Source organism: Protopterus annectens, chromosome 8.part0 (assembly GCF_019279795.1).
Source record: "Protopterus annectens isolate FY-2018-M chromosome 8.part0, PAN1.0, whole genome shotgun sequence".
NCBI lineage: Eukaryota > Metazoa > Chordata > Ceratodontiformes > Protopteridae > Protopterus > Protopterus annectens.
Window position 1 is genome coordinate 231467579 of NC_056741.1, and position 23168 is coordinate 231490746.

Consider the following 23168-nt stretch of genomic DNA (forward strand, 5'->3'; position numbering starts at 1 on the left):
GCCAAACTGGAGGCTAAGCTCTCTCAACTCAGTACTGGCATAACCAGTCAGGAGGAGAAGGAAACCACACTCACTACAATTCCAGTCTCACATAGACCTACCACGACAGCAAACCAAACACATAATCACACAAAAACATACTTGGAGGCTCTAAATAAAGATCTGCCTAAGCAGCAGAGACCTCCAAAGCAGACACCCAAGCAACCGCTACCCCAAAACAAAACACATGCAACACATATCTCACAAAGCCAGTGTGCTGAACAGTCACAGCCCTTAAGACTAAATAACACACCTGATACACTTGTAATAGGTGACTCTATCATCAGGCACACTGACGTCCCGCTCACCAGGCTGAACAAGGAGAGGGTCATGGTGAGCAGCCTGTCGAGCGCTAGGATCCGCCACATAACACAAGCACTCAGGTCACTGCAAGGCAAGTACAAATATGACTCAGTCATTGTCCATGCTGGTGTGAATGACGTGAGACGTACCTCCCTGGACTACATGAAAAGAGACATAAAGGAGCTCTCTGAGCATGTAGCCCAGGCCGGTATGACCCTGACCTTGAGTAGCATCTTACCCTCACCAAGAATGATGCCACAATATGAAGACAAGATGATCAATTTCAACAATTGGCTTAAGTACTGGTGTCATTCAAAGGGGATCCAATGCCTGTCAGCTTGGGATGATATGCTCGACAAGCCACGATGCTTCGCTAGGGACGGCTTGCACCTGTCACCCCTGGGCTTTCGGATATTGACAAAGACTCTTGCTACCCCCATAGTGCCTTTTTTAGGCAAGGCTCAAAAGACAAACCCACCTCCATAGGTATCACAAGGGATAAGAAACTAAGAGTAATGCTACTCAACGCCAGAAGTCTAAACCTCAAGATGCACGCACTCGAAACTCTCCTTAGCATGGAGAACATCGATATCTAAACAGTAACAGAAACCTGGGTCAGGGCTCCCGAGAGCACCCCACCACTACCAGGTTATACCTCATACCATGCTTTTCGGCCCCAAAACTTGGACCGAACCACAAAAGGAGGGGGAGTATCGATATTCATCAAAGATACCCACACCTCCAGGTTGGTGGCAAAGCACGAAGCATCAGAGGCTATCCATGTGCAACTAACAGTGGGTAAAACTGCCTTCCAGTTTATAGCCTACTACAGACCACCCTCCCAAACCCAGGAACCCCACTCGGCCTTCCTGAGAACACTGGAAAATATGAAGGTCTCTCCAAACACCATTAAATTGGGCGACTTCAACTACCCAAACATAGACTGGGAGCATTACTTTAGCTCCAACACCCTAGCCCAAAGGTTCCTAGAATTTATAAACTCAAATGCTATGGAACAACTTGTTACCACTCCCACAAGAGGGGAAAACATACTGGACCTGATCATCACCAACATGGGGACTCTATGCTCCAGACCAGAAGTGTATCCCTCACTGGTAAGATCAGACCATAAACTAATCTCACTGGATATTCACATCCCGACCCCACCCCCTGCCCAGAAAATCACAGTGAAAAACTTCTCTAAAGCAAATTTCACACTCCTCAAAACCAAGGTGGAATCCTTCAAAGCCCCCGGGCCTGTGGAAAATACGTCCCAGACCGCAGAATCCTTTATAAACGCATTCTATGAACACCTTCAGGAATGCATGGATCATGCGATCCCAAATAAAACCAAGAACCAATCCTCCAAAGGCAGACGTCCTGTCTGGTGGACCCCAGCCATAAACAAACTATACAATAGAAGGAGGAAGCTACTAAATGACAGAGCAAAATCCCAAAAAGGGAAGGCATCACTGATCAGTATTAGCAAAAAACTATGGGCACTCATAAAATTGTCTAAGGCCAGCTTCGAGAGAAAAATTGCACAGGACACTAAGGATAATCACAAGGCTTTCTTTAGTTATGTTAGGAACCTGGGTGGTAATTCCCAGATATGCTCAGATTTAGTCCAAAATGACAAAAAATACACTGAACCCACAGACATTGCCAACATCCTAGCTGACAGGTTCAGCGCAAACTCCCCCCCCTCCCCACCAAAAGGGAAAACATCTATCCTAGCAGAGTGCTGCCCCCCTGACATCTCAGATGCTCAGGTAAGAGCCGCCCTCTCCAAAGCAAAAAACACAGCATCAATGGGACCAGACGGTGTCCCGGCTGCCCTACATGAACTCCAAAAAGAGCTAAACCCAAACATAAAACTACTGTTCAATCTCAGTCTTACTACAGGATATGTACCCAAAGAGTGGCGTACAGCAACAGTGGTCCCTCTCCATAAAGGTGGTGCCTCAACGGATCCTAGAAACTATCGCCCCATAAGCCTGACTAGCTTGGTCTGCAAAGGTATGGAAAGGATCATCATGGACCTCATAAATAAAGATATTGGGGACCTGCAGACACTGGATCCTACCCAGTTCGGCTTTGTTAAGGGCAGATCCTGCCTCTTAAACCTGGTTGATTTCTTTGAAACAGTCACCAAGGCCATTGACAAGGGGAAGGTGGTCCACACAGCCTACCTGGACCTCGCAAAAGCCTTCGATACAATACTCCACTCAGGCATTATAGATAAGCTCACCAGCTTAAATATAAACCCCTATGTCACTAGATGGATTGCAAACTGGCTCAAGGACAGAACCCACATGGTTAGAATTGCTGGAGCCATGTCAGACTCCAAACCAGTTACAAGTGGTGTCCCACAAGGCTCAGTCCTGGGACCTCTGTTGTTCGGTATATATTTCTCGGAGGTACAGGCCAACACGGAAGGACTGTGGCTGACCAAGTTCGCAGATGACTGCAAACTGGGCGCCATAATCGACTCTCCAGCCGACACAAGCATCCTCCAAAAGGGCCTCATAGAAACAGACAACTGGTGCCAGAGCCATGGCCTCAAGCTAAATGCCAAAAAGTGTATACTCATCCCCTTTGGCAAAAACAAAGTGCCCACAAATTACCACATAGGTGGTAATCCATTAAGTACAGAAGAAGTAATTAGGGACCTGGGGACCCAAGTTGATAGCAATCTCTCATTTGACAAACCACGTGGCCAAAGTGGTTAGAAAAACATTTTATATAGCCCACTTAATCATGAAGGGATTCACATCTAGATCAGGGGAGGTCATCATGCCTCTTTACTCATCCCTCATCAGGCCCATAATTGAGTACAATGCCCCTTTTGGGATGTACCTTACCAGACACCTGCAGCAACTGGAAAGACCCCAAAAGTACCTCACCAAGAGGATCAAAGGGCTCAAACAGATGCCATATGCTGCCCGGTTAAAGAAACTCCAGCTCTACTCAGTGGCATACTGCCTGTTCAGAGGCGATCTGTGCCTGACATATAAAGCCATGTCCAACCCGGAATTACTGGACATGCTGCACCTCAGAAAATCCAAATCCCATCGAGCTACGCAATCGAGAGACTTGAACCTCAGCACTGAAATAAATAGGACATGCTGGAGGGACAGATTCATAACCCAGGGGCTCCCTTCACTCTGGAATAAAATCCCAGTCCAGGTTAGGCAGAGTCCCTCATTGACTCTCTTCAAGAGGAATCTTGATGAGTGGATGGGAGATCATAGGTTTACCCCGGGTATCACTTCTGTGTCACTGTTAGACAGAGGCACAGTATACTAACCTCAAAAAAGGGCATAGCAAAATTAATTTAAAATGGGTGGCGAAAGCCAAACACATTCTGGCTAGGCTTATAAATGCCCTAGGGCAGATAGCCTAGTATGAACCTATGAACCTATGAACCTATTAGCAATAGATTTAAAAAAAATTATTATATTATTTATTCAGTTCTATTGATTTACTTGGGAATAATTCAACATTGAAAAATAACAGCCATACAATTGAAATATAATTTAACCCATACCTTGGCATCCTCTTTATCTAATATGTATAATATTTGCAAAGAAAAAGCAATTTTAAATATATAGGGTTAATTTGCTCAAAAGACAAACTCAATAATCATATTAAATTATGATGGTCTGATTGGTAATATAAATTAAATCATTTGAAAGTTGAATGACTTTGTTACCTTTAAAGATTGATTTGTTTTAATCAAAATAGTCTTATTGCCAATACTGTTTTGCTATTCATATATAAATTCCGACGGCGAAAACACCGACATGCGAAACATGTGTGCTTGCATTTGAGCGCAACTGTGTTAAGTGTGCGATAGTGATGGACTTTAAGGTTAGGGTACAAGTAAGGTAAGTGTGTGATAGTGACAGACTTTAAGATTAGGGTGTGGGTAAGGTAAGTGTGTGATAGTGACGGACATTAGGGTTAGGGTGCAGGTAAGGTAAGTGTGCGATAGTGACGGACCTGAGGGTTAGAGTTTGGGTTAAGGTTAGTGCATAGATAGTTGTGTATGTAAGGTTTAGTGTAGGTTTATAAGGTTTTTGGTGTGCTTGTGTTGTGTGTGTGTTTTTCAGAACAGCAAATTTTTTTTGTTTTGTTAACTGTCAGAATTGTGCTTTGTCGGGCATGTGAACTTTCGTGTTTATGCACTTTCATTCTTCTGGTGTCAGTGATGTCGTTGTCCGTCTTGTGAGCTGTCGGTTTACTGTAGTAGACTTATATATATATATGTGTGTGTGTGTATATATATATATATATATATATATATATGTATATATATATATATATATATGTGTGTGTGTGTGTGTGTGTGTATATATATATATGGTGCTAAAATAAACTTATAACCAAGTAGAAAGCACCACAGTCGAGCTGGATATAGGCAACAGTTTATTCAGTTCCAAACACCGAACACAAAGTGAAAAGACCCACACTTAACACTGTAAAAGTACAAGTGACGTTTTCGTCATCAACTTCATCAGATAAATTTCACAATCCCATAATTCCCTTTATATAGACACACTAATTACAATTAAACCAAATAAATCAATTAATCAATTAATGTAAATAACAGGATGTCATTAAAAACTGTCCTTATATGGTCATGTCAGTGTTATTTTAAAATCCATTTTACTTTAAGTTGATAAAAATCACTTTAATATATTAAAAAACACATCATATTCTTAAAATTGATTTTAAAAACATTTTTTTAAATTGTCATAAATAACTTACAGTTAAATAAAATTTATTTAAACTATAAAATTCATTTAAAAATACAAAAGGTATATACAGAATAAATTTATGTTGTTGTCTTTGGCTCCCTCATGTGGGATAAATCACACATAACATTTTTATTTTATTTTTATTTTTATTTTACATTTGTTGACTGGGCTAGTCCAGCTGGATATATGTCCATTTTCAGTGGAGGCCCGGGGAGAAAAGCTCCACAAATTACCACAACATAAAAGGTCAAGACAAAGACAATAACAGTATAATTTGGCACATAAGTTTAACAATTATAGTACAAGCCTAAGATTATATATTTTATATTTCAGTAGGAAAAAGGAAAAATGTATCTAAGAATAGATGAAAAAGACTAATATATTTGTATTAGAAATGGTGTAGTACAAATCTTTATAACATATTACAAAATTAGATACACCTAGTCATTTATGATAAGAGATACTAAGGTCTCACAAAAACCTAAGAAAGAAAAACACTAGAGATCAATAGATAGAGTATAGAAGAACAGCAAACAAGGATGGATTTCTAGTGTTATTTTACACATAGGTTGTGATACTATATGAAGGTGTTTGATCATTCCACAGTATATACTTATTTACATGAGAAAAAATCCTAAGGAAGGTTAAGCTCACTAAAAATTAGTGAGACAACACAAGATCATGATCATGGGAGGCTAGGAATTGTGGGAGTCTAGTTAATAGTTAGGTACTTAGTCTGGGTTAACACAGGGGCATAGCCAGTGTGATTTGAGGTAGGGTTTAAGCTTTCTTTTAAATAAGCTGACAGAGGATATTGAGGTTAGCTGGCTTGGGAGGATGTTCCAGGCTTTACCTACTGTATTGGAGAACAAGGTGTCACCAGCTAAGTTGTTGGATTTTGATATTTGTACAAGTAGGTTATTAGCTGAGCATAAGGTCTTGAGGTTATTATAGGGGATGACTAGGGATGTAAGTATGGGTGTATTTTGAGGTAAATACAGGATCTTATGGGCTACTATTAATTGATTGAAAAGTATTAAATTTGGCAGCTCTAACCATCCTAACTGATTCAGATTGATACAGTGATGAGTTCTATAGGAGGACCCAGCTGCAAATCTGGCAATATTGTTGTAGGAGGATGTAAGTTTACTCAGATTACTTCTACATATTTTGGTATAGATACGGGAGGCATAGAGCAAGGTAGAGATGAGGTGGGTACGAGCAATAGTAACCCTGGCTGGAGGTGTAAGAAAGGGTTTTATTCTATAGAGGGAACCTAGTTTCTTGTTTACTAATTTTATGGTGTTATTAATGTGAGGTTCAAAGGACAAGTTGTTATCTATTAGTACCCAGAGTAGTTTGGTGGTTGGTTCAGGAGATATTATAGTTCCATCATTTGAAGTAATAGTAAAGTTAAGTGGGGAGGTTCTGCGGGTGGGGGTAAATAGTAGCATTTTTGTTTTTTGGGGTTAAGGATAAGACGTCTTTGTAGGAGCCAGTTTTCAACTGTACTAAAGGTCATTTGGGTTAGTGACTGAAGTTCTGACTGAGAAGCAGCAGCGCATATGAGTGTGGAGTCGACAGCGTATTGGATACAGTCAGCTTGAGGAATTACAGAATGAAGGTCATTTGTAAAGATGGAGAAGAGTAATGGGCCTAATATAGATCCTTGCGGGACCCCTAGAGTGACTGGGACGTGGGAAGATAAAGTATTTTCCCATAGTACAGCCTGTTGCCTGTTATGTAGGTATGATTGGAACCACTGTATAGTATGGTTGTCCAATGACAGGTTTTTGAGTGTGTCTATAAGGAGGAGGTGATTCACCATGTCAAATGCTTTGGACAGGTCAATAAAAACAGCTGAGGATAGAGTATCAATATTACGATTACTGTTAATATGGTTAGTGAAGGATAAGAGAGCAGAGGTGGTGCTATGAAATGGTCTAAAGCCATGTTGACAGGGTGCTAATAAATTGTGATCGAGTAGGTAGGTTAACAGTTGTATGTGTATACATTTCTCCATTATTTTTGCCAAAGGAGATAGAATAGCTATGGGCCTATAATTGGACAACTCTTTGGAGTTACCGCCCTTATGCAGGGGCATTATGTGAGAGACTTTCCAGATTAGGGGAATAGATCCTTCAGAAATAATTCTATTAATGAGGGTGGATATGGGGTAGGCTATGACTTTAGCAGCTTTTTGCAGGTATTCTGCAGGTAATTTATCTGCAGAGAGAGTAGTGGGTTTAAGTTTCTGTATGAGGTTACAGATAAGTGAAGTGGGCACTGGCTGAAAATGAAATTGATGAGAATTATTGGTAAAGGTTGTGGCAGAGCCTGGGATGCTAGAGGATAGCTGGTTGGCTAGGAATTGTATGGTTTCAGTGAAAAAAGTATTAAATGAGTCAGCTATTTGGATGTATTGTTGTGATCAGAGCCAGAGGGAGAGGGAGTACTTGAGCATCCAGGGTGTAGGAGGTTATTGATACCGCGACAGAATTTTTGGGGATTATTTTGGTTGGTTTGTTGTAGTTGGTAGTAGTAGTTTCTTTTATCGGCTAATATGTCTTTTTTTGTTTCATTTCTTAGCTGTCTGAATTGCAGGTGGTCTGAGGAGCTTTTTGTTGTGCGCCATTTGGCCCATTGTTTATTTCTTTGGAGGATTTTTTGTTTGGTCGTTTTGGTGAGCCATGGTGCCGGTTTGGTTCTAATTCTAACTTTGCGTAATGGGGCATGGCTGTCTAAAATGGTTAGAAATTTAGAGTTAAAGTATTTCACGGCATTATCTATTGGGAGGTATTTCAGGGGTGACCAGTCACAGGTGACTAGTTCAGCTTGAAAGTGAGCAGGGTTAAAATTTTTGGTAGTGCGAATAGTTCTACAGATGGTAGAGTTTAGGATGACAGTTTTTGTTCTGATTAAATAGGTAAGCAAGTGATCACTTATGTCTTCAGGGAGGGTGCCTGTTTTATAGTTTAGTTGGGGGGTATTAGTGAGTATCCAGTCAAGGGTACTAGTTTTGTTGTTAGTTTTATCGGTGCGGGTTGGGGATGTTATAGTTTGGGTAAAACCATATAAGTTGATATGAGTAGAAGGCTGCTCAGATATACAGGAGTTCCAGTTAATGTTAAAACCTCCAAGTATAATTGTTTCTTTGGGGTAGTTACTTGAGAGCCAGCTGAGGATAGCCTCTAATGTGTTGATGTTATTGCCTGGGGGAAGATAGACACATGATAGATATATGGCTTTGCTTTTGTTAAGCTGAACCTTAGTTAGAAGAATTTCTGCATTGTTGCAAAGTGGAGGTTTGGAGTCTAACAAGGTAACTTGTAATCCATTCTTATAAAGTATGGCTACGCCTCCATCACAAGTGAAATAAAACTTTTTATAATTTATGTTCTTAATGATAGCAGTTTTTTCTATAAATTTAAAGCTTGGCTGATCTCAATTTTAAAACTGGAGCTAAAGATATCATGTCATTAAGACTATTGGCTTCTAGTGATAGCTGCCAATATAGTTCCCTATATTCTACTAGTGTCTCCCACATACCTCCCCTGGGATCCACATGAACTACTTCCAACACAAAAAATTGAAATACTGATGTTTTACATACCATGCTATGTTTGTAAAGTGCATTATTTTTACATTTATTTCTGATATCATACATACGTTCATATATTCTGTTTTAATTTTCTTTCACTTTTACCCACATAGTACGAATCGCATTCTTTACACATAGCTAGGTATGTTATGCCTTTTGTATTATTGTTAACATAAATATCCAAACTTAATTTCCTTTTCTTTGCTTGTAAAAAAATGGAATCTCCAGTTTTTAAATATGAACAATAGTTACAACAACCACATTTATATAGTCCTTTTCTAGTTCTTGTTGTTTTGTCATAGTTAATATTATGGTTGCCTTTGTCCAGCATGTTCTTAATAGTGTTCCTTCTACGATATATGTGCGTTAATGGTTTTTCAAAAATATGTTTTAAATTTGATATCTTAGAAAAATTATTCCATTCTCTATCCATAACCTTTCTTACTACACTTGACTGTCCATCATAATTCATAACAAATCCCATATTATAATCCTTATTAGAATTATCTACTGGAGTGTCACCTGTTTCTATAAAAGGAAATGTTTTTCCTATAATAGGAGCAAATCTGCCCTTTCTTTCACTCAGTACTTCATTCAATAATGCATCAAATAAATTACTAGGATATCCCCTGTTCATGAATAACTCCTTTAATTTAATACATTCATTTGTAAAAATTTCATCTACTGAAGTCATTCTACTCATCCGAACCAACTGGCCTTTCAACACTCCCTTCTTCTGATACAAAGGATGTGAACTAGTGAAGTGTAGATAAGAATTAGAGAATGTTTCTTTTCTGTGTATTTTAGATACAAAATTTCCATTATCTTTCTTGATATTGACATCTAAATATATTAGTTCCTGTGTGTCATATTTGTGGGCGAAATCCAAAAAATTAGTTGTTCCATTCAAATATTCAACAAATTTCATAAAATTGTCTAGATTTCCTGTCCACAAAAAACATAAATCATCAAGAAACCTTCTGTACAAGGTCCAATACTCACTAAAAAAAGAAGTCAGGAGAAAATTGTTCTCCCAATAGGCCATAATGATGTTAGCATAAGTTATGTCCAGTTATGACAAAACAACAAGAACTAGAAAAGGTCTATATAAATGTGGTTGTTGTAACTATTGTTCATATTTAAAAACTGGAGATTCCATTTTTTTACAAGCAAGGAAAAGGAAATTAAGTTTGGATATTTATGTTAACTGTAATACAAAAGGCATAATATACCTAGCTATGTGTAAAGAGTGGGTAAAAGTGAAAGAAAATTAAAACAAAGAATATATGAACATATGTATGATATCAGAAATAAATGTGAAAATAATGCACTTTACAAACATAGCATGGTATGTAAAACATCAGTATTTCAATTTTTTGTGTTGGAAGTAGTTCATGTGGATCCCAGGGGAGGTATGTGGGAGACACTAGTAGAATATAGGGAACTATACTGGCAGCTATCACTAGAAGCCAATAGACCTCCGGGTCTTAATGACATGATATCTTTAGCTCCAGTTTTAAAATTGAGATCAGCCAAGCTTTAAATTTATAGAAAAAACTGCTATCATTAAGAACATAAATGTAAAAAGTTTTATTTGACTTGTGATGTTATGTGTGATTTATCCCACATGAGGGAGCCAAAGACAACAACATAAATTTATTCTGTATATACCTTTTGTATTTTTAAATGAATTTTATAGTTTAAATAAATTTTATTTAAATGTAAGTTATTTATGACAATTTAAAAAAATGTTTTTAAAATCAATTTTAAGAATATGATGCGTTTTTTAATATATGAAAGTGATTTTTATCAACTTAAAGTAAAATGGATTTTAAAATAACACTGACATGACCATATAAGGACAGTTTTTAATGACATCCTGTTATTTACATTAATTGATTAATTGATTTATTTGGTTTAATTGTAATTAGTGTGTCTATATAAAGGGAATTATGGGATTGTGAAATTTATCTGATGAAGTTGATGATGAAAACGTTACTTGTACTTTTACAGCGTTGAGTGTGGGTCTTTTCACTTTGTGTTCGGTGTTTGGAACTGAATAAACTGTTGCCTATATCCAGCTCGACTGTGGTGCTTTCTACTTGGATATATATAAGTCTACCTTGTTTTATCGAAATTTCAAAATTTCAAAACCTATATGGCCGAGACCGTATGAGCGAAGTTTTGAAATTCGAATCTACAATAATAACACTAAAAGTACACAAAAAAGGTTGCCTTTATGTTTTTACAGTGGGGGGTAAGACCTCCTGCACCCAACACACCCCCTGGTGATTAAATATACCAACTTTCAGATCACACTACAGTGAGGAAAATGGTAAATTTCATGTTCCATGCTGTATTGCGATCTCAGTTCTAAATGTTTGAAGTTTCACAACTTCAATCATATGGCATCGACCATATGGGTTTCAAAGTTTTGAAATTTTGATAAAACAAAGTAGACCCATATATATATATATATATATATATATATATATATATATATATATATATATATATATGTGTGTGTGTGTGTATACATATGGAGAGAGAAGAGAAGAGGGTAGGGGTGAAAGACATGAAAGGGAAGGAAAATAGGAAGAGGTCAGGCAGTGGGAACACACAAATACACATATTACACATATAACCAGACAGACAAGCAGGGGCACACACTAGGAGAGGGAGGCATGGGAAGCACACACACAGAGGACAAAAACATGGTGGCAATAAGGTAGGCATGGGCAGTTTGTGTTGCTTCTGACTGATCAAGAGGAATTTTGAAGCCAGTACATTTTGGCCCTGGGTTTCTGTGGCTGATGGCATGGGCTCCATCCATGTTTGGTGGTTCAACTGCATGGGCCAGCAAGTTCAGTGAATCTGTGATCTGCTGTAGGAAGGAGAGGATAAGCATTAATCCCTACATAAATTGCTGGATTGCTGGCTGGCTCACAGACAGGAATGAAGAAGTCAGAATTGGGGAGACCACCTCTACTAAGAGATTGGTCAGTACCGGAGTACCCCAGGGTTTTGTGCTGGTCCCACTCCTATTTGGCATCTATTTCTCGGAAGTCAAGGCAATGGTTATAAACTGGGAACTATTACAGATTCCTCCTAAGACACCAACATCTTGCAAGAGGGTTTAATACAGAAAAATTACTAGTGCCAAAGCCATGGCCTAAAACTCAATGCTAAAAAAGGCATTTTAATGTCTTTTGGGAAATTGTCAATACAAGTTAATTTATCCCATTTACAAAATATCCCTAAGAGTCAAGCCAAGGGCTGTAGAAACATATGTAGACAGCAATGTAGCTAAGAGAATAAAATAATCATTCTATGTCACCCACCTTTTAGGAAGAGTATGGCAACCATTTCCAAGGAAGTTATAGTACCACTCTACTCTGCCCTTATCAGACCTGTCATTGAATACAATGCCACCTTTGGCATGTATCTAACCATACACTTTCAACTGTTGAAATATCCACAAAGGTTTCTCACCAGAAGAATACAGAGCATTAATACAATGTACTGCACTGATCACCTAAAGGCTCCTGTCACTGCATTCAGTCTCCTGCAGACCGCTGACAGGGGATCTTTGCCTGGCCTACAGGCCTTCCTCAGACCCAGCCCTGATGGATCTGTTGCACATGTGCAAAACAAACACCAGAAACACTAGAAACACTAGATCCAGGGATCCGAACTTTGCTTGTGGCATAAGCAGAATGTGATAGAGGGACAGATATGTGTCTCGAAGGAGCCCCACACTATGGGATAGACTCTCCCTTCATGTAAAATAAAGTACATCCCTAACTCTATTCTAATAAAATCTTGACAACTGGATAGGAAATCATAAATTTTCCCCAGGTCTGGCTCCCATGTCCAATATGGACAAAGACCATCAATAAGAAAAAAAAAAAAACGTTTTATCATAACTAACACCCCCCCTACAATTTCCCTAGTTACCTCCCTAGTAACATGCCCCCCCACATATAAATAACAATGATACTTGGGGACCAAAATGGTTTAGGGTGCACAGCTAGGCTTGTAAGGGGCCTAGTGATCACTAGCCTAGTAACAACCTATCTGTCTGGTCAAAACCTATCTACTGTACTAGAGGCCCTGATACTGATATGTGCTATACTGATCTGTGATGTCTACCTGCAGGTATACAATATGTAATGTATGTGCCTGTATGTGTATATGAGTGTCTCATTAAACACAGAACACTCAGAGCATGCAAAGAAAGAACAATCATTTTAGACTGAATCTACAATGAATGAAGACAACAAAAATTAAAACTATTTTTTAAATGAGGCAAGCCCCCCTGCAATCCGAAATCCCCTGCTAATTATATAAACCAACTCTGAAATTGTATAACAGTAGGGGAAGTGCAAATTCTCTTATGCCATTTCACCATAATCCTATACAAAAGGCTGCTGGCAAAAACTCCATTGAAAACAACGTTCTCTCATATGAGCGTTCAATGTTTTGACCTGCAACCATCTCTCTTTATATATGTATATATATATATATATATATATATATATATATATATATATATATATATATATATATGTGTGTGTGTGTGTGTGTGTGTACACACACACACACACACACACACACACACACACACACACACACACACACACACACACACACACACATATATATATCTACATGTAAAGCTTGCTATCCTTCAATATCAAAAGTCACGGTCCTGAAAGAGTACAATAATGTAGATATCAGTGTCCTACCATTATGCATTCCTCTCATCCTAGGTGTAGGTATGTCCTGCAAAGGAGGAGGAAAGCAGAGGTTAGGCAAATTTAGCCCTGTGGATAATGGCATCCTGCAACAGGCTCTCGGGACCCATGGAAGAAGCCTGTTGGAAAATGGGCTGCTCACTGGCCTCTTCCAGACAGTTTGTGCTACAGGTATAGCATGGTGGCCCATGATATCAAAGCCATGGGTAACATGAATTGCACAACACAACTTCAGAAGTGTTAATGATATGATGTGATATGATATATGATATGCTATAACAAGCACCACAATAGGCACACATAATAGCTGTTGATAGGGCTGCTGCTGAATGGGAGCTACCTTCTGCTACAAGCCTGAAGGAAGATGAGTTATTCCTAGCACTCCAGCATGAAAATCACAAAGCCATGGGTATCATAATAGGTGAAGTGGGCAATACTTCTGAGAGTAGTCAAGCATGTAGTCAAGCATGTCATGTCTTACAGGGAACAAGCCAAGTCAGTAGCCAGGACACACATTTATTTATTGATTGATTGACTGCATTTGGAATTTCTTTACTGGGAATGTGCTACTGGGTATGAATCCCATTTTCAGCAGAGGCCCAGGGAGAAAAGCTGTAACATACATAGATCAATTAATAAACTACATAATATTATCACATGAAGTGCAGTAACAAATAGTAGAATCGACATACAGGATAAATAAAGTAAGTTCACAAAAACATGTAATGAATACTGAACAACAATCATAGAATACTGAACACTAGTAAAATACAATTAATAATGATAACCAATGTTAAAGATGTTAAGCATTTTAAATATGGGTAAAAGACTAAGAGAAAGGAAGGAGATTTTGCATTGGGGGAAATAGGAAATGGAGTTAAAGGAGGTGTTTTCCAGATGAGCAAAGAGGGTGATTAGGGAGGTAGTGGTTAAGAATGGTGCAGGTTGCTGGGCAGGATGATGATTTATATACCATTTTATGAGCAAGAACAAGTTGGGTGAACTTGAAGAACTGAGGTATCTCAAAAGCCACCTTAAATATCTTAAGTTGGAACAGTGGTGGAAGTTATATGATTGATAGGTTGCAAATCTAGCTACTTTGTTACAGCAAAGCTCAGGTTTTGATCTTAGAGTGATCTGAATGTTGGTGAAAATGGGTGAGGTATATAGCAGGGAAGAAAGGGGGTATGTATTGGCTAGAGTAACTCTTTAGACGTTCTAAGGAATCTTTTTGATCTATAGAGCATGCCCAGTTTTTTGGTGTGTTGTTTTATGCACTTTTTAATATGAAGATCAAATTTCAGTTGATCATCTGTTTTGACACCAAGTAACTTTGTGCAAGGTACAACTTCAGTTTCAGTATTGTTGAGAGATGATATTTTGTAATTGTCTTTTATGTGTGCTTGGGATTTGGGGAGAAATAAGAGCAGTTTTTGTTTTATTTGGATTTAAGAAAAGCTGAGTGTCACTGAGCCAGTTTTTAATAGAGCTGAAAGGCTGCTGAGTGATAGAGTGTATCTGGAAAGGACTATTAGATGAGTAAACGACAGTGGAGTCATCTGCTTATTGTATAAGTGTAGCTTGTTGGGAGGATGTATGTAGATCATTTATAAATATGTTAAAAAGTGGAGGGCCAAGTACAGACCTTGTAAGATACCTGTATTAACTGGCAGAAAAGATGAGTAAGTAGAGAGCCATTTAACTGATTGTAGCCAGTTAGATAGTTAGGTAGAGAACCAAGTGACTGTTGTACTGGAAAAGCCTAAATCAGACATTTTTGAGAGTAGCATGGTATGTGAAACTGTATTGAAAGCTTTAGAGAGATCTACAAAGAGGAAAGAAATTAAATTGTTGCTGTCTCTGGCTTATTGACGTGGGTCAAAAAGGCAACAAGGGTAGTTGTGCTATGATTTGGCGAAAGCCGTGTTGGGTACAGGTTAACAGGTTTTCTTGGAGTAAGTATTGTAAAAGTTGTTTATGAATACATTTTTCTAAGATCTTGGAAATAAGGTCTAAGATTGCAGTTGGTCTGAAGTTTATTTCAGTGGAGTTTCCCCTGTTTATAATGAGGAATGATGTAACATGTTTTCCATAGAGATGGGACATATGTCTTACGAATGGATCAATTAATCAAGATGGAGATTGGGTAGGCAATAGAGGGAGCAGAAATCTTTAGATATTCAGATGGGAGACTGTCTACAGAGGATGAGTAGGACTTAAGTTTGTGCAATAAACTTTTTTATATAGCAAGTAGAGACAAATTTTAATTTGAAAATTGCATTGTTAGAGCTCTGAAGTTTGTCAGGAGTTGCTGGATTCTGTAGGGAGTTTTGGGTGAGGGTGGCTACTGAGTCTATAAAGTGGGAGTTAAATTCAGAGGCAGTTTCTAAGGATGAGATATCTGGACAAGGGTTGGGAGCACTAGGAGTTCTAAGGTGTAATATTGTCTTGATGGTGGACCAAAATTCTGGGGGGGCTGTGTTTTTGGTTATCCTGTGGGTTGAAGTAATCTCTCATCAGCAGTACCTTGCTTTTTGTCATGCTTCAAAGTTGTTTTGTAGGTCAGCAAGCAAGCTTGGGATTTGTATTTTTGCCAGTTTTCCAAGCTTTGCCTCTCTTATACAATAACTGTCTCTTATAAGTAGATAGCCAGGGTGACTGGGTGAATTTAACTCTCCTTTTTCTTATAGCAGTGAGGCTGTTGAGAATGTCAAGAAATATTGTATTAAATATTTAGAACAGCATTTGTGTTGCCCCCACACTGGGCCAGTAATCAAGGAGTCAGAATCCTCACCACTGACACTGGGGAGGGACACTCACTTGGAATACAAATGGCTACACCCAGTATTTCCAGATGCAGCTCTCTGCACCAAGTACAATTTCCCTTAAGAGCACACAGGGAATGCAGTCAGCCCAGGGTTTGGGTTTCTTTATATCTGTCTCACTCCAGGTCCCCAATAAGACTCCCCACTGGTACATCTGTAGGGTTAAGTCCTCAGCCGAGTGTCCAAGCCAAGTCCTCCAGCACTCTCTCCGTGAAAACAGTGCTTCGTGTTCCTGCTCCAAGTAGTTGACACACACACTGTGAGATTTGATTTTTCACACACATGCACCTGGGAAATGGCTGGCCCAGATTTACCTGCTTTGCCCCCTTCTGCTCAGAGTATAAAGTAGTTATCCCTGCCATCAGACACTCCACAATCAGCTACTCTGAGGCCCTTAACAAAGGGTGTCCAATTATACTATGTAATATTAATATTAATACAAATGGTAGTAGTTGATCAAGACAGTAGGCCTTTTGGAGTGACCCACACAGCATTACCAAATAAATATAAGCACTCTCAATGGTTAAATACCTTCTATAATAACAGCCACAATAAAAGTTTTAAATATATTTAATAATAAATAATAAAAGAGCATGAACTAATAAATATATATTTACAGTAAACCACAGAGTTCTAATCACTGGAAATATTGAAAATAACATTGATGGACAGACTCAGACAAATAAATAAAAACAATATGTAAACTAAGCTTCCCTATATTTTCCTGACTGAATCTAGGAGAATTACTGTTCCCTACTCACTTAATAGAGCAAGGCAGATCATGTGGTGAATGGTCCTTATTGTTGTCAGGCTCAACTCAATACTGAGAGATTTTTTTTTTTTGTAATATCTAAAATGTCCAAGATGGCTGGCAGAATGACCTCATCTGGTCACCTGATTCTAGGTTCTCATACTATTTCCCTTTAAAGCCTGAGACAGGATGTTAGCATAGATGTGATAAGATGTATATCTAAAGTTTTGCTGATGTTTATGGCAGTGCCTGGGGATTACCCACTTTTTACTGAACTAATAAAAGGCTTCTTCCAGACATGCCATCTCCGGTCCTATTCAGAGCTGTGAGATAAGCACTTCCATGGCCCAGCAGGTGGTTCAATTAACAGTATTTTTCTTAAAGTAAGAAGTAAGGTAGCTGTTTAACTCTTTTTCTTCCAATGTCATTTGCTAACATATATACTTACAGTCTCACATGTATATGCCTTCTCTATCCAGCAGGAAACCACAGCTGATATATTTTTTAACACCAGCAACTTTACAAACACATCAAATGCCATACAATTCTAATACATTTGTAACATAAGCATCTGTACAAATCTGTTTGATATTAAAATGCCACACAGTTCTAATACATTTGTAACACAAGCATATTGTAGAAATCAGGTTGATATTCAAAGGACATATCATCCTTTACAGAACTCCAGCTGGCTATGCTTGCACTAGCCCATATCATCATAGCATTATCCAGAAGTATGGAATAGAGGATGGACCAATTTTATGCTATTAAGGATGTTGTTAAATATCTTGGAATTGAAATTTGAGAGATTGAGGCAGTCTTTATAAAGGTGTCGTGAGTTGCTAGTCTCTGATCATAGGTAGGATGGTGATCACTGCGGGAGTCTGGGAGCATTTTTGAAGTAGTAAAGGTTTGGATTTGAGACCAGACTCCAGTCCAGAGTAATCCCAGTGTTATTAGCTTTGTTGAAGTGAGTATGGGAAGTTATGAGTTGTTTGAAACCATATAGACTGATATTAGTGGAAGAGTAATCTGATGTAAAGGTTTGCCAGTTAATACTAACATCATCAAAAATTATTATTTCATGAGAAATGGAACTACATACCTGGTGCAGGATATCTTCCAGAATATGAATTATATTTCCTGGGGGAAGATAAATGGCAATTAATAGTATTTTATGCTCATTTAATTTACAGTGAGAGACAAGAATCTCAGCAAACAGGAATTTAGGTAGAGAAACAGAAGGAGAGACAGAGATATGGTTAGAAAACATGATTGCTACACCGCCACCCTTTTATTTAATCTGTCAGAGTGGATTATAATATAGCCAGGGGGGAGAATTTCAGAGTCTTTTATATGTGGTTTGAGTCAAGTTTTTTTAAGAATAATAATGCCTGAGGACTAATGAGTGATCCACAAATGAAATTTAGAAACTTTGTTTACTATACTTTAAATTTTCATGGATATGATTTTCAGAATTTTAGTAGATGTTATTACAGTAGAAGAGGGATCAGATGGAGAAAAGAGGCAGTCAGGACCTGGGTTTGGGTGGACATCACATCATAATATGGTATTTTACAGTATGCATACACTAGTGAGAATTTAGGTATGTTAGTATTAAATTTAAATTTTACCTTATATGGGTTGGGAGAAGGGTTAAGAACTTTATATCTGAAAAGTAGATAGGGGGTAAGCCAAATAAGCTAGAAGCTTACATACACACGATACACAGCACCTCTACACAGGCAGACAGAACCTGGGGAGCACACAATGACCACTGTATATGTTCCAGATAGCTACTTTTGGAACATACCTCTCAACCTCCTAGTGTAAGAAATCTGGACAAAGCCTGACATAATGGGGGTCAAATGCCCAAAAGTAGGGACAGATTTTGAATATTGCTCTCATAAACTTAAAACATTGCTAGAGTAGCAGGGCTTGTGTTAACATGCATTTTCTGAAGGATATGAAGTTTGAAATTCAAATGAATGCCATTATTTAGTGGCATCAGTCCTTAGATCATCACAGTGATTTGATAGAAAACCACACATTTTATGAAGAACTGACCAAAAATATGAGACAAAAATCTGGACATTCTGCAAAAACCTGAACAGTTGAGAGGAATGTTTGGGTAGTCAAACAGAGGAAACTGACAGCACTTGTTTGTGCTACCTTTGCTTTTTACTTGTTTCTGTATGTTGTTTGCCAGTATGTGTCCATCATAATTTTCATGTACAAATTATGGCAGCACATGTTTTAATAGTGGTTGTCATCATTCTGTTATTCCTTGTGTTGTGCATTAACAGGGAAAACCATTGCTCCAGTGAAAGGTGTAGAGGCTGTACCAGGGAAACAGTCAGTCTCTTGGATGTGCATATTACCTTCCTTCAGTCTGTGTTTATGTATGTCTGCTACATCTCCCAAAACCCTGCTTACACTTATCAAGGGTATCATAACTTGTCAGAGATTTGTGATGCATGACTAGGCTTAAAAAGACCCTTATGGTTATTAACCTAATAAACACCTATGAACCTATGCCAGACATTGTGTCATGTTGACCCCTTTGGCGTTACTGCTGAGTATCCCTGCCTTCAAAAATATGATTTTGCAGTTATCTTACAAGATCATATGTTGTGAAAAAGTACTGCCGGGATTGGAAAGGGCATAAATGCACTGCAAAAGATTACTATTTATTTTTATTTTTTATTTGCCTTTTGTTAACCAGGTTAGTCTAGCCCTTTTACAGTAGACACCCAAGAAGAAAAGCTCCAATAACAATAAACAGTGAAGTGCAAAGTTAATCAAGACATAACATAAAAATGCACAATATTATACATAGAAGAAAAATAAAGCCTTGTTAATACATGGTAAGAGGGCAAAACAGTCTTGGTTACAGAAATATATAGTCAAAAAATATTAAGTTATAATAAGTGGTAGATACAGAATTAGGTGTACTGTGGAGGTTAGTAGCAGAAAGAGTAGTGAAGACAGACCAATAGAAGAGAGATGCAGGAAGAGTACTTTTCTAAAGGAAAAAAGGGAAGAATAAGATCATGAATTTGAAAATTGAGGTAAGGTCATAGGTGGGGAAGTGAAGATAGAGGAAAGTATAGGGAAAGGTAAATGAGAGGAGACAGGTGTAGAAGATGAAGAAGATTTAACTTGGGTCTTGGCAAGAACAAATCCTGGTACTGAGCAGATATTCTTTTAAAGCAAGTTTGAAGTTTCTGCAATTTTGAATAGACCTGATGCAGTGAGGGAGGTTGTTCCAGGAGGTGGCAACAGAGTGACTATAGAAACTTTTCCCTATGGACTTGTTGGGTTTGGAGATTAAAAGAAGGTGTTGGTCAGAGCTGTGAAGTTCACGGTTAGGGACATAAGGGGAGATAAGGCTAGTTAGAGAAGGACAGGCAAGGGGTTGGTAGAAGATTGAATGAGACAGACAAAGCTGAGGCAGAAGGAGTTGATTATGGAATTCAAGCCAGTTAGGTTTTTTCAGGAAGAGGCAGTGATGAGAGCGATAGGGAAGGTTAGTGGAAAATCTTGCTATTTTGTTATAGGTTAGTTCAAGTTTGGATGACAGGTTTTTTTGGAGGTTTGTAAGAATGGGGGAGGCATATAGTAGTTTTGGTAATAGGAAAGCTAGAGCTAGGGACATTTTGGATTTGTGTGTTAGGATGTTTTTATGTCTGTAGAGCAATCCTAGCTTTTGGTGAGTCTTTTTAATGCAGTTATTTATATGTATGTCAAATTTAAGTTCATCATCTATGTAGACCCCTAGAAGTTTAGTGTGAGTATCAACATTAATAACTGTGTTATTTATAGAGTATATGGAGAAAGAAGACTTGAGATGATGGAGAGATTTGAGGAGGAACAGTAGTAGTTTTGTTTTGTTGGGGTTAAGTAGGAGTTGTTTAGATGTGAGCCATGATTCAACAGAGTGGAAGGTGTCTTGAGTGAGGGAGTGCAGGTGGGGTATGTTGTCAGAGGTAGTGATGATGGTAGAGTCATCCACGTATTGTACAAGAGTGGAGTGGGGGCAGGAATGAGAGAGGTTATTAGTGAAGATATTGAATAGTAGTGGGCCCAAGATGGAGCCTTGGGTTACCCCAGCTAGAATGGGGAGGAAAGTAGATGTGGCAGAGAGCCACTTAACAGCTTGGTTTCTACTTGACAGGTATGAGGTGAACCAGCAGAGAACAGAGGTGGAAAAATTTAAAGAAGCAAGTTTAGAGAGTAGCAGATTGTGCGATACAGTGTCAAAAGCCTTAGATAGGTTAAGGAAAAGGCAGGACACAATGTGGTTTTATAGAGAACTGAAGAGATAGAGTGGGTGAAAGATAATAGAGTGGTGGTTGTGCTATGATGTGGATGGAAGCCATGTTGTGTAGGGGTAAGAAAGTTTTCTTGAATGAGATGTGACGTGAGTTGTTTGTGTATACATGTTTCGAGAATCTTAGTGAGGGGAGATAGGATAGCTATTGGCCTGGAAATTGAGGGGTCAGTGTAGTTACCTCCTTTATGTAGTGGTATAATGAAGAACTTTTTCCAGATGTCAGGGACATGATTTTCCTGTATAGACCAATTAATGAGTATGGAGACTGGATAGGCAATGGAGGGAGCAGCGAGTTTAAGGTAATGGGGGGGATCATTATTACTATTGTTATTGTTATTATTATTATTAGCATTCTTATGTTTCACTGTGCACCACCTTCCAATTCGCATCAAATAAAGGCCACTGATTAGTGTAAAGTGACCCACCTATGGGAACTTTGAGAAAACTAGTTTACCAGTACTACACCAAGAGTGCAATTATGTTTAGTAAATGCAAAGCTACCAAAGTAAAATATACACTGTCAATTTTATGTCACCGTAATCAGATACAGCTTTGAAGCTGAATCTGTTTTGTTCTTCCAGTGTTGGAGGTTTGATTATTTTAAGTCAGTTTTCAAACATACTGGCACAGGTCTTCTCAGGGTGGCTAATGCACATAATTCCTGTATAAATGGCCACACTCTTCAGTCCTCACTTTTAAAAAAAGGTGTATCATCACTCTAGTTTGCTATTTGAGATATACAGTTGCCATGTTATGAGTAAAATTTAAATCCTGAGTTAACCATAACACTTCAGCGATAGCCAATGTCTTTTGTATTTTCAGTCAGATCTCATCCTCTCCCAGAACTTTGTCATAGTGGAAATGCTTATTCATTGAACTGACATAATCTATAGAAATGGGCCTAGCCCTGCAATTACTTCTGGGACTGACTCTTCATAACAGGGCATATCAACTGAGTTTAGGGCTTAAGTTTCTTTTATCTTTCTTAACAATGTCATTAGTAAGGGTCAGCAGTATCCCCCAACAAACAGATGGAAATTGCAAGAATGTCCTTTTTGAACCACTGCAAAGGCAAGAGCCCTTGAACTGTTTTTATCATGTCACCTTCTGGACACCAATTCATAAGTTATGGCTTGGTTTTTGCTCACTTTTATCAAACAAGCACTAGCTGCTGTAAGAAACCATCTTCTGAATATGTAATTCCATACATAGTAGCATAAAGTACCTTCAACGGTTTCTGCACATACATCATGAGATCAGTTGGATCTGTGGCATTGTCGGGACGTGGCATCAGTGGGCGATTTATGCAGCAGGCAGTGAAGATGGAGATGTATATCAGGTAAATGAACCCAAGAGCTCGAAAGTAGTGCTTTCCATACTTATGCCATTTCAGTCCCACTAATTCCTTTACTGGAGTCATGTCTACAATAGTATGTGCCTAAAAAGAAAACAAGATTCATTAAATAATTGTCACCATTACTTCTGTATGAATAAAAAATGATGCAGAAAAGAAAGGAATACAAGGTAAGTAATTATTATTTTTGTGAGCAACATTATGTGTTTATTTGCAACATCGTATATGTTCATTTACACTAGTATAGAGCGGTGGTCTTGTTGTGGATAATATGACTCTGCAAGTAAGACAAAGAAATGTTCTTTTGTGTTAAGTAAAATTTTAATATTGCAAATATCAAATGACATATTAATAGACAGCAACTTTAAATAACATGAAAGAATATTGTAAGTACTCAGAATAAAAGTAAACAATTTAAAATAAGAATGCAAAGAAACAA

At 38.2% G+C, this 23168-nt stretch overlaps 1 protein-coding gene across 2 annotated transcripts in view; it reads right to left on the bottom strand.

Moving 5' to 3' along the window:
- LOC122808720 (transient receptor potential cation channel subfamily V member 6-like) overlaps positions 1–23168 on the bottom strand; it is a 664913-nt gene that overhangs the window by 398835 nt on the left and 242910 nt on the right. For both annotated transcript variants that reach the window (XM_044079713.1, XM_044079712.1), the window contains one exon: positions 22601–22813. In XM_044079713.1, coding sequence (XP_043935648.1) covers positions 22601–22813 — 213 coding nt within the window. The remainder of the gene's footprint in view (positions 1–22600; positions 22814–23168) is intronic.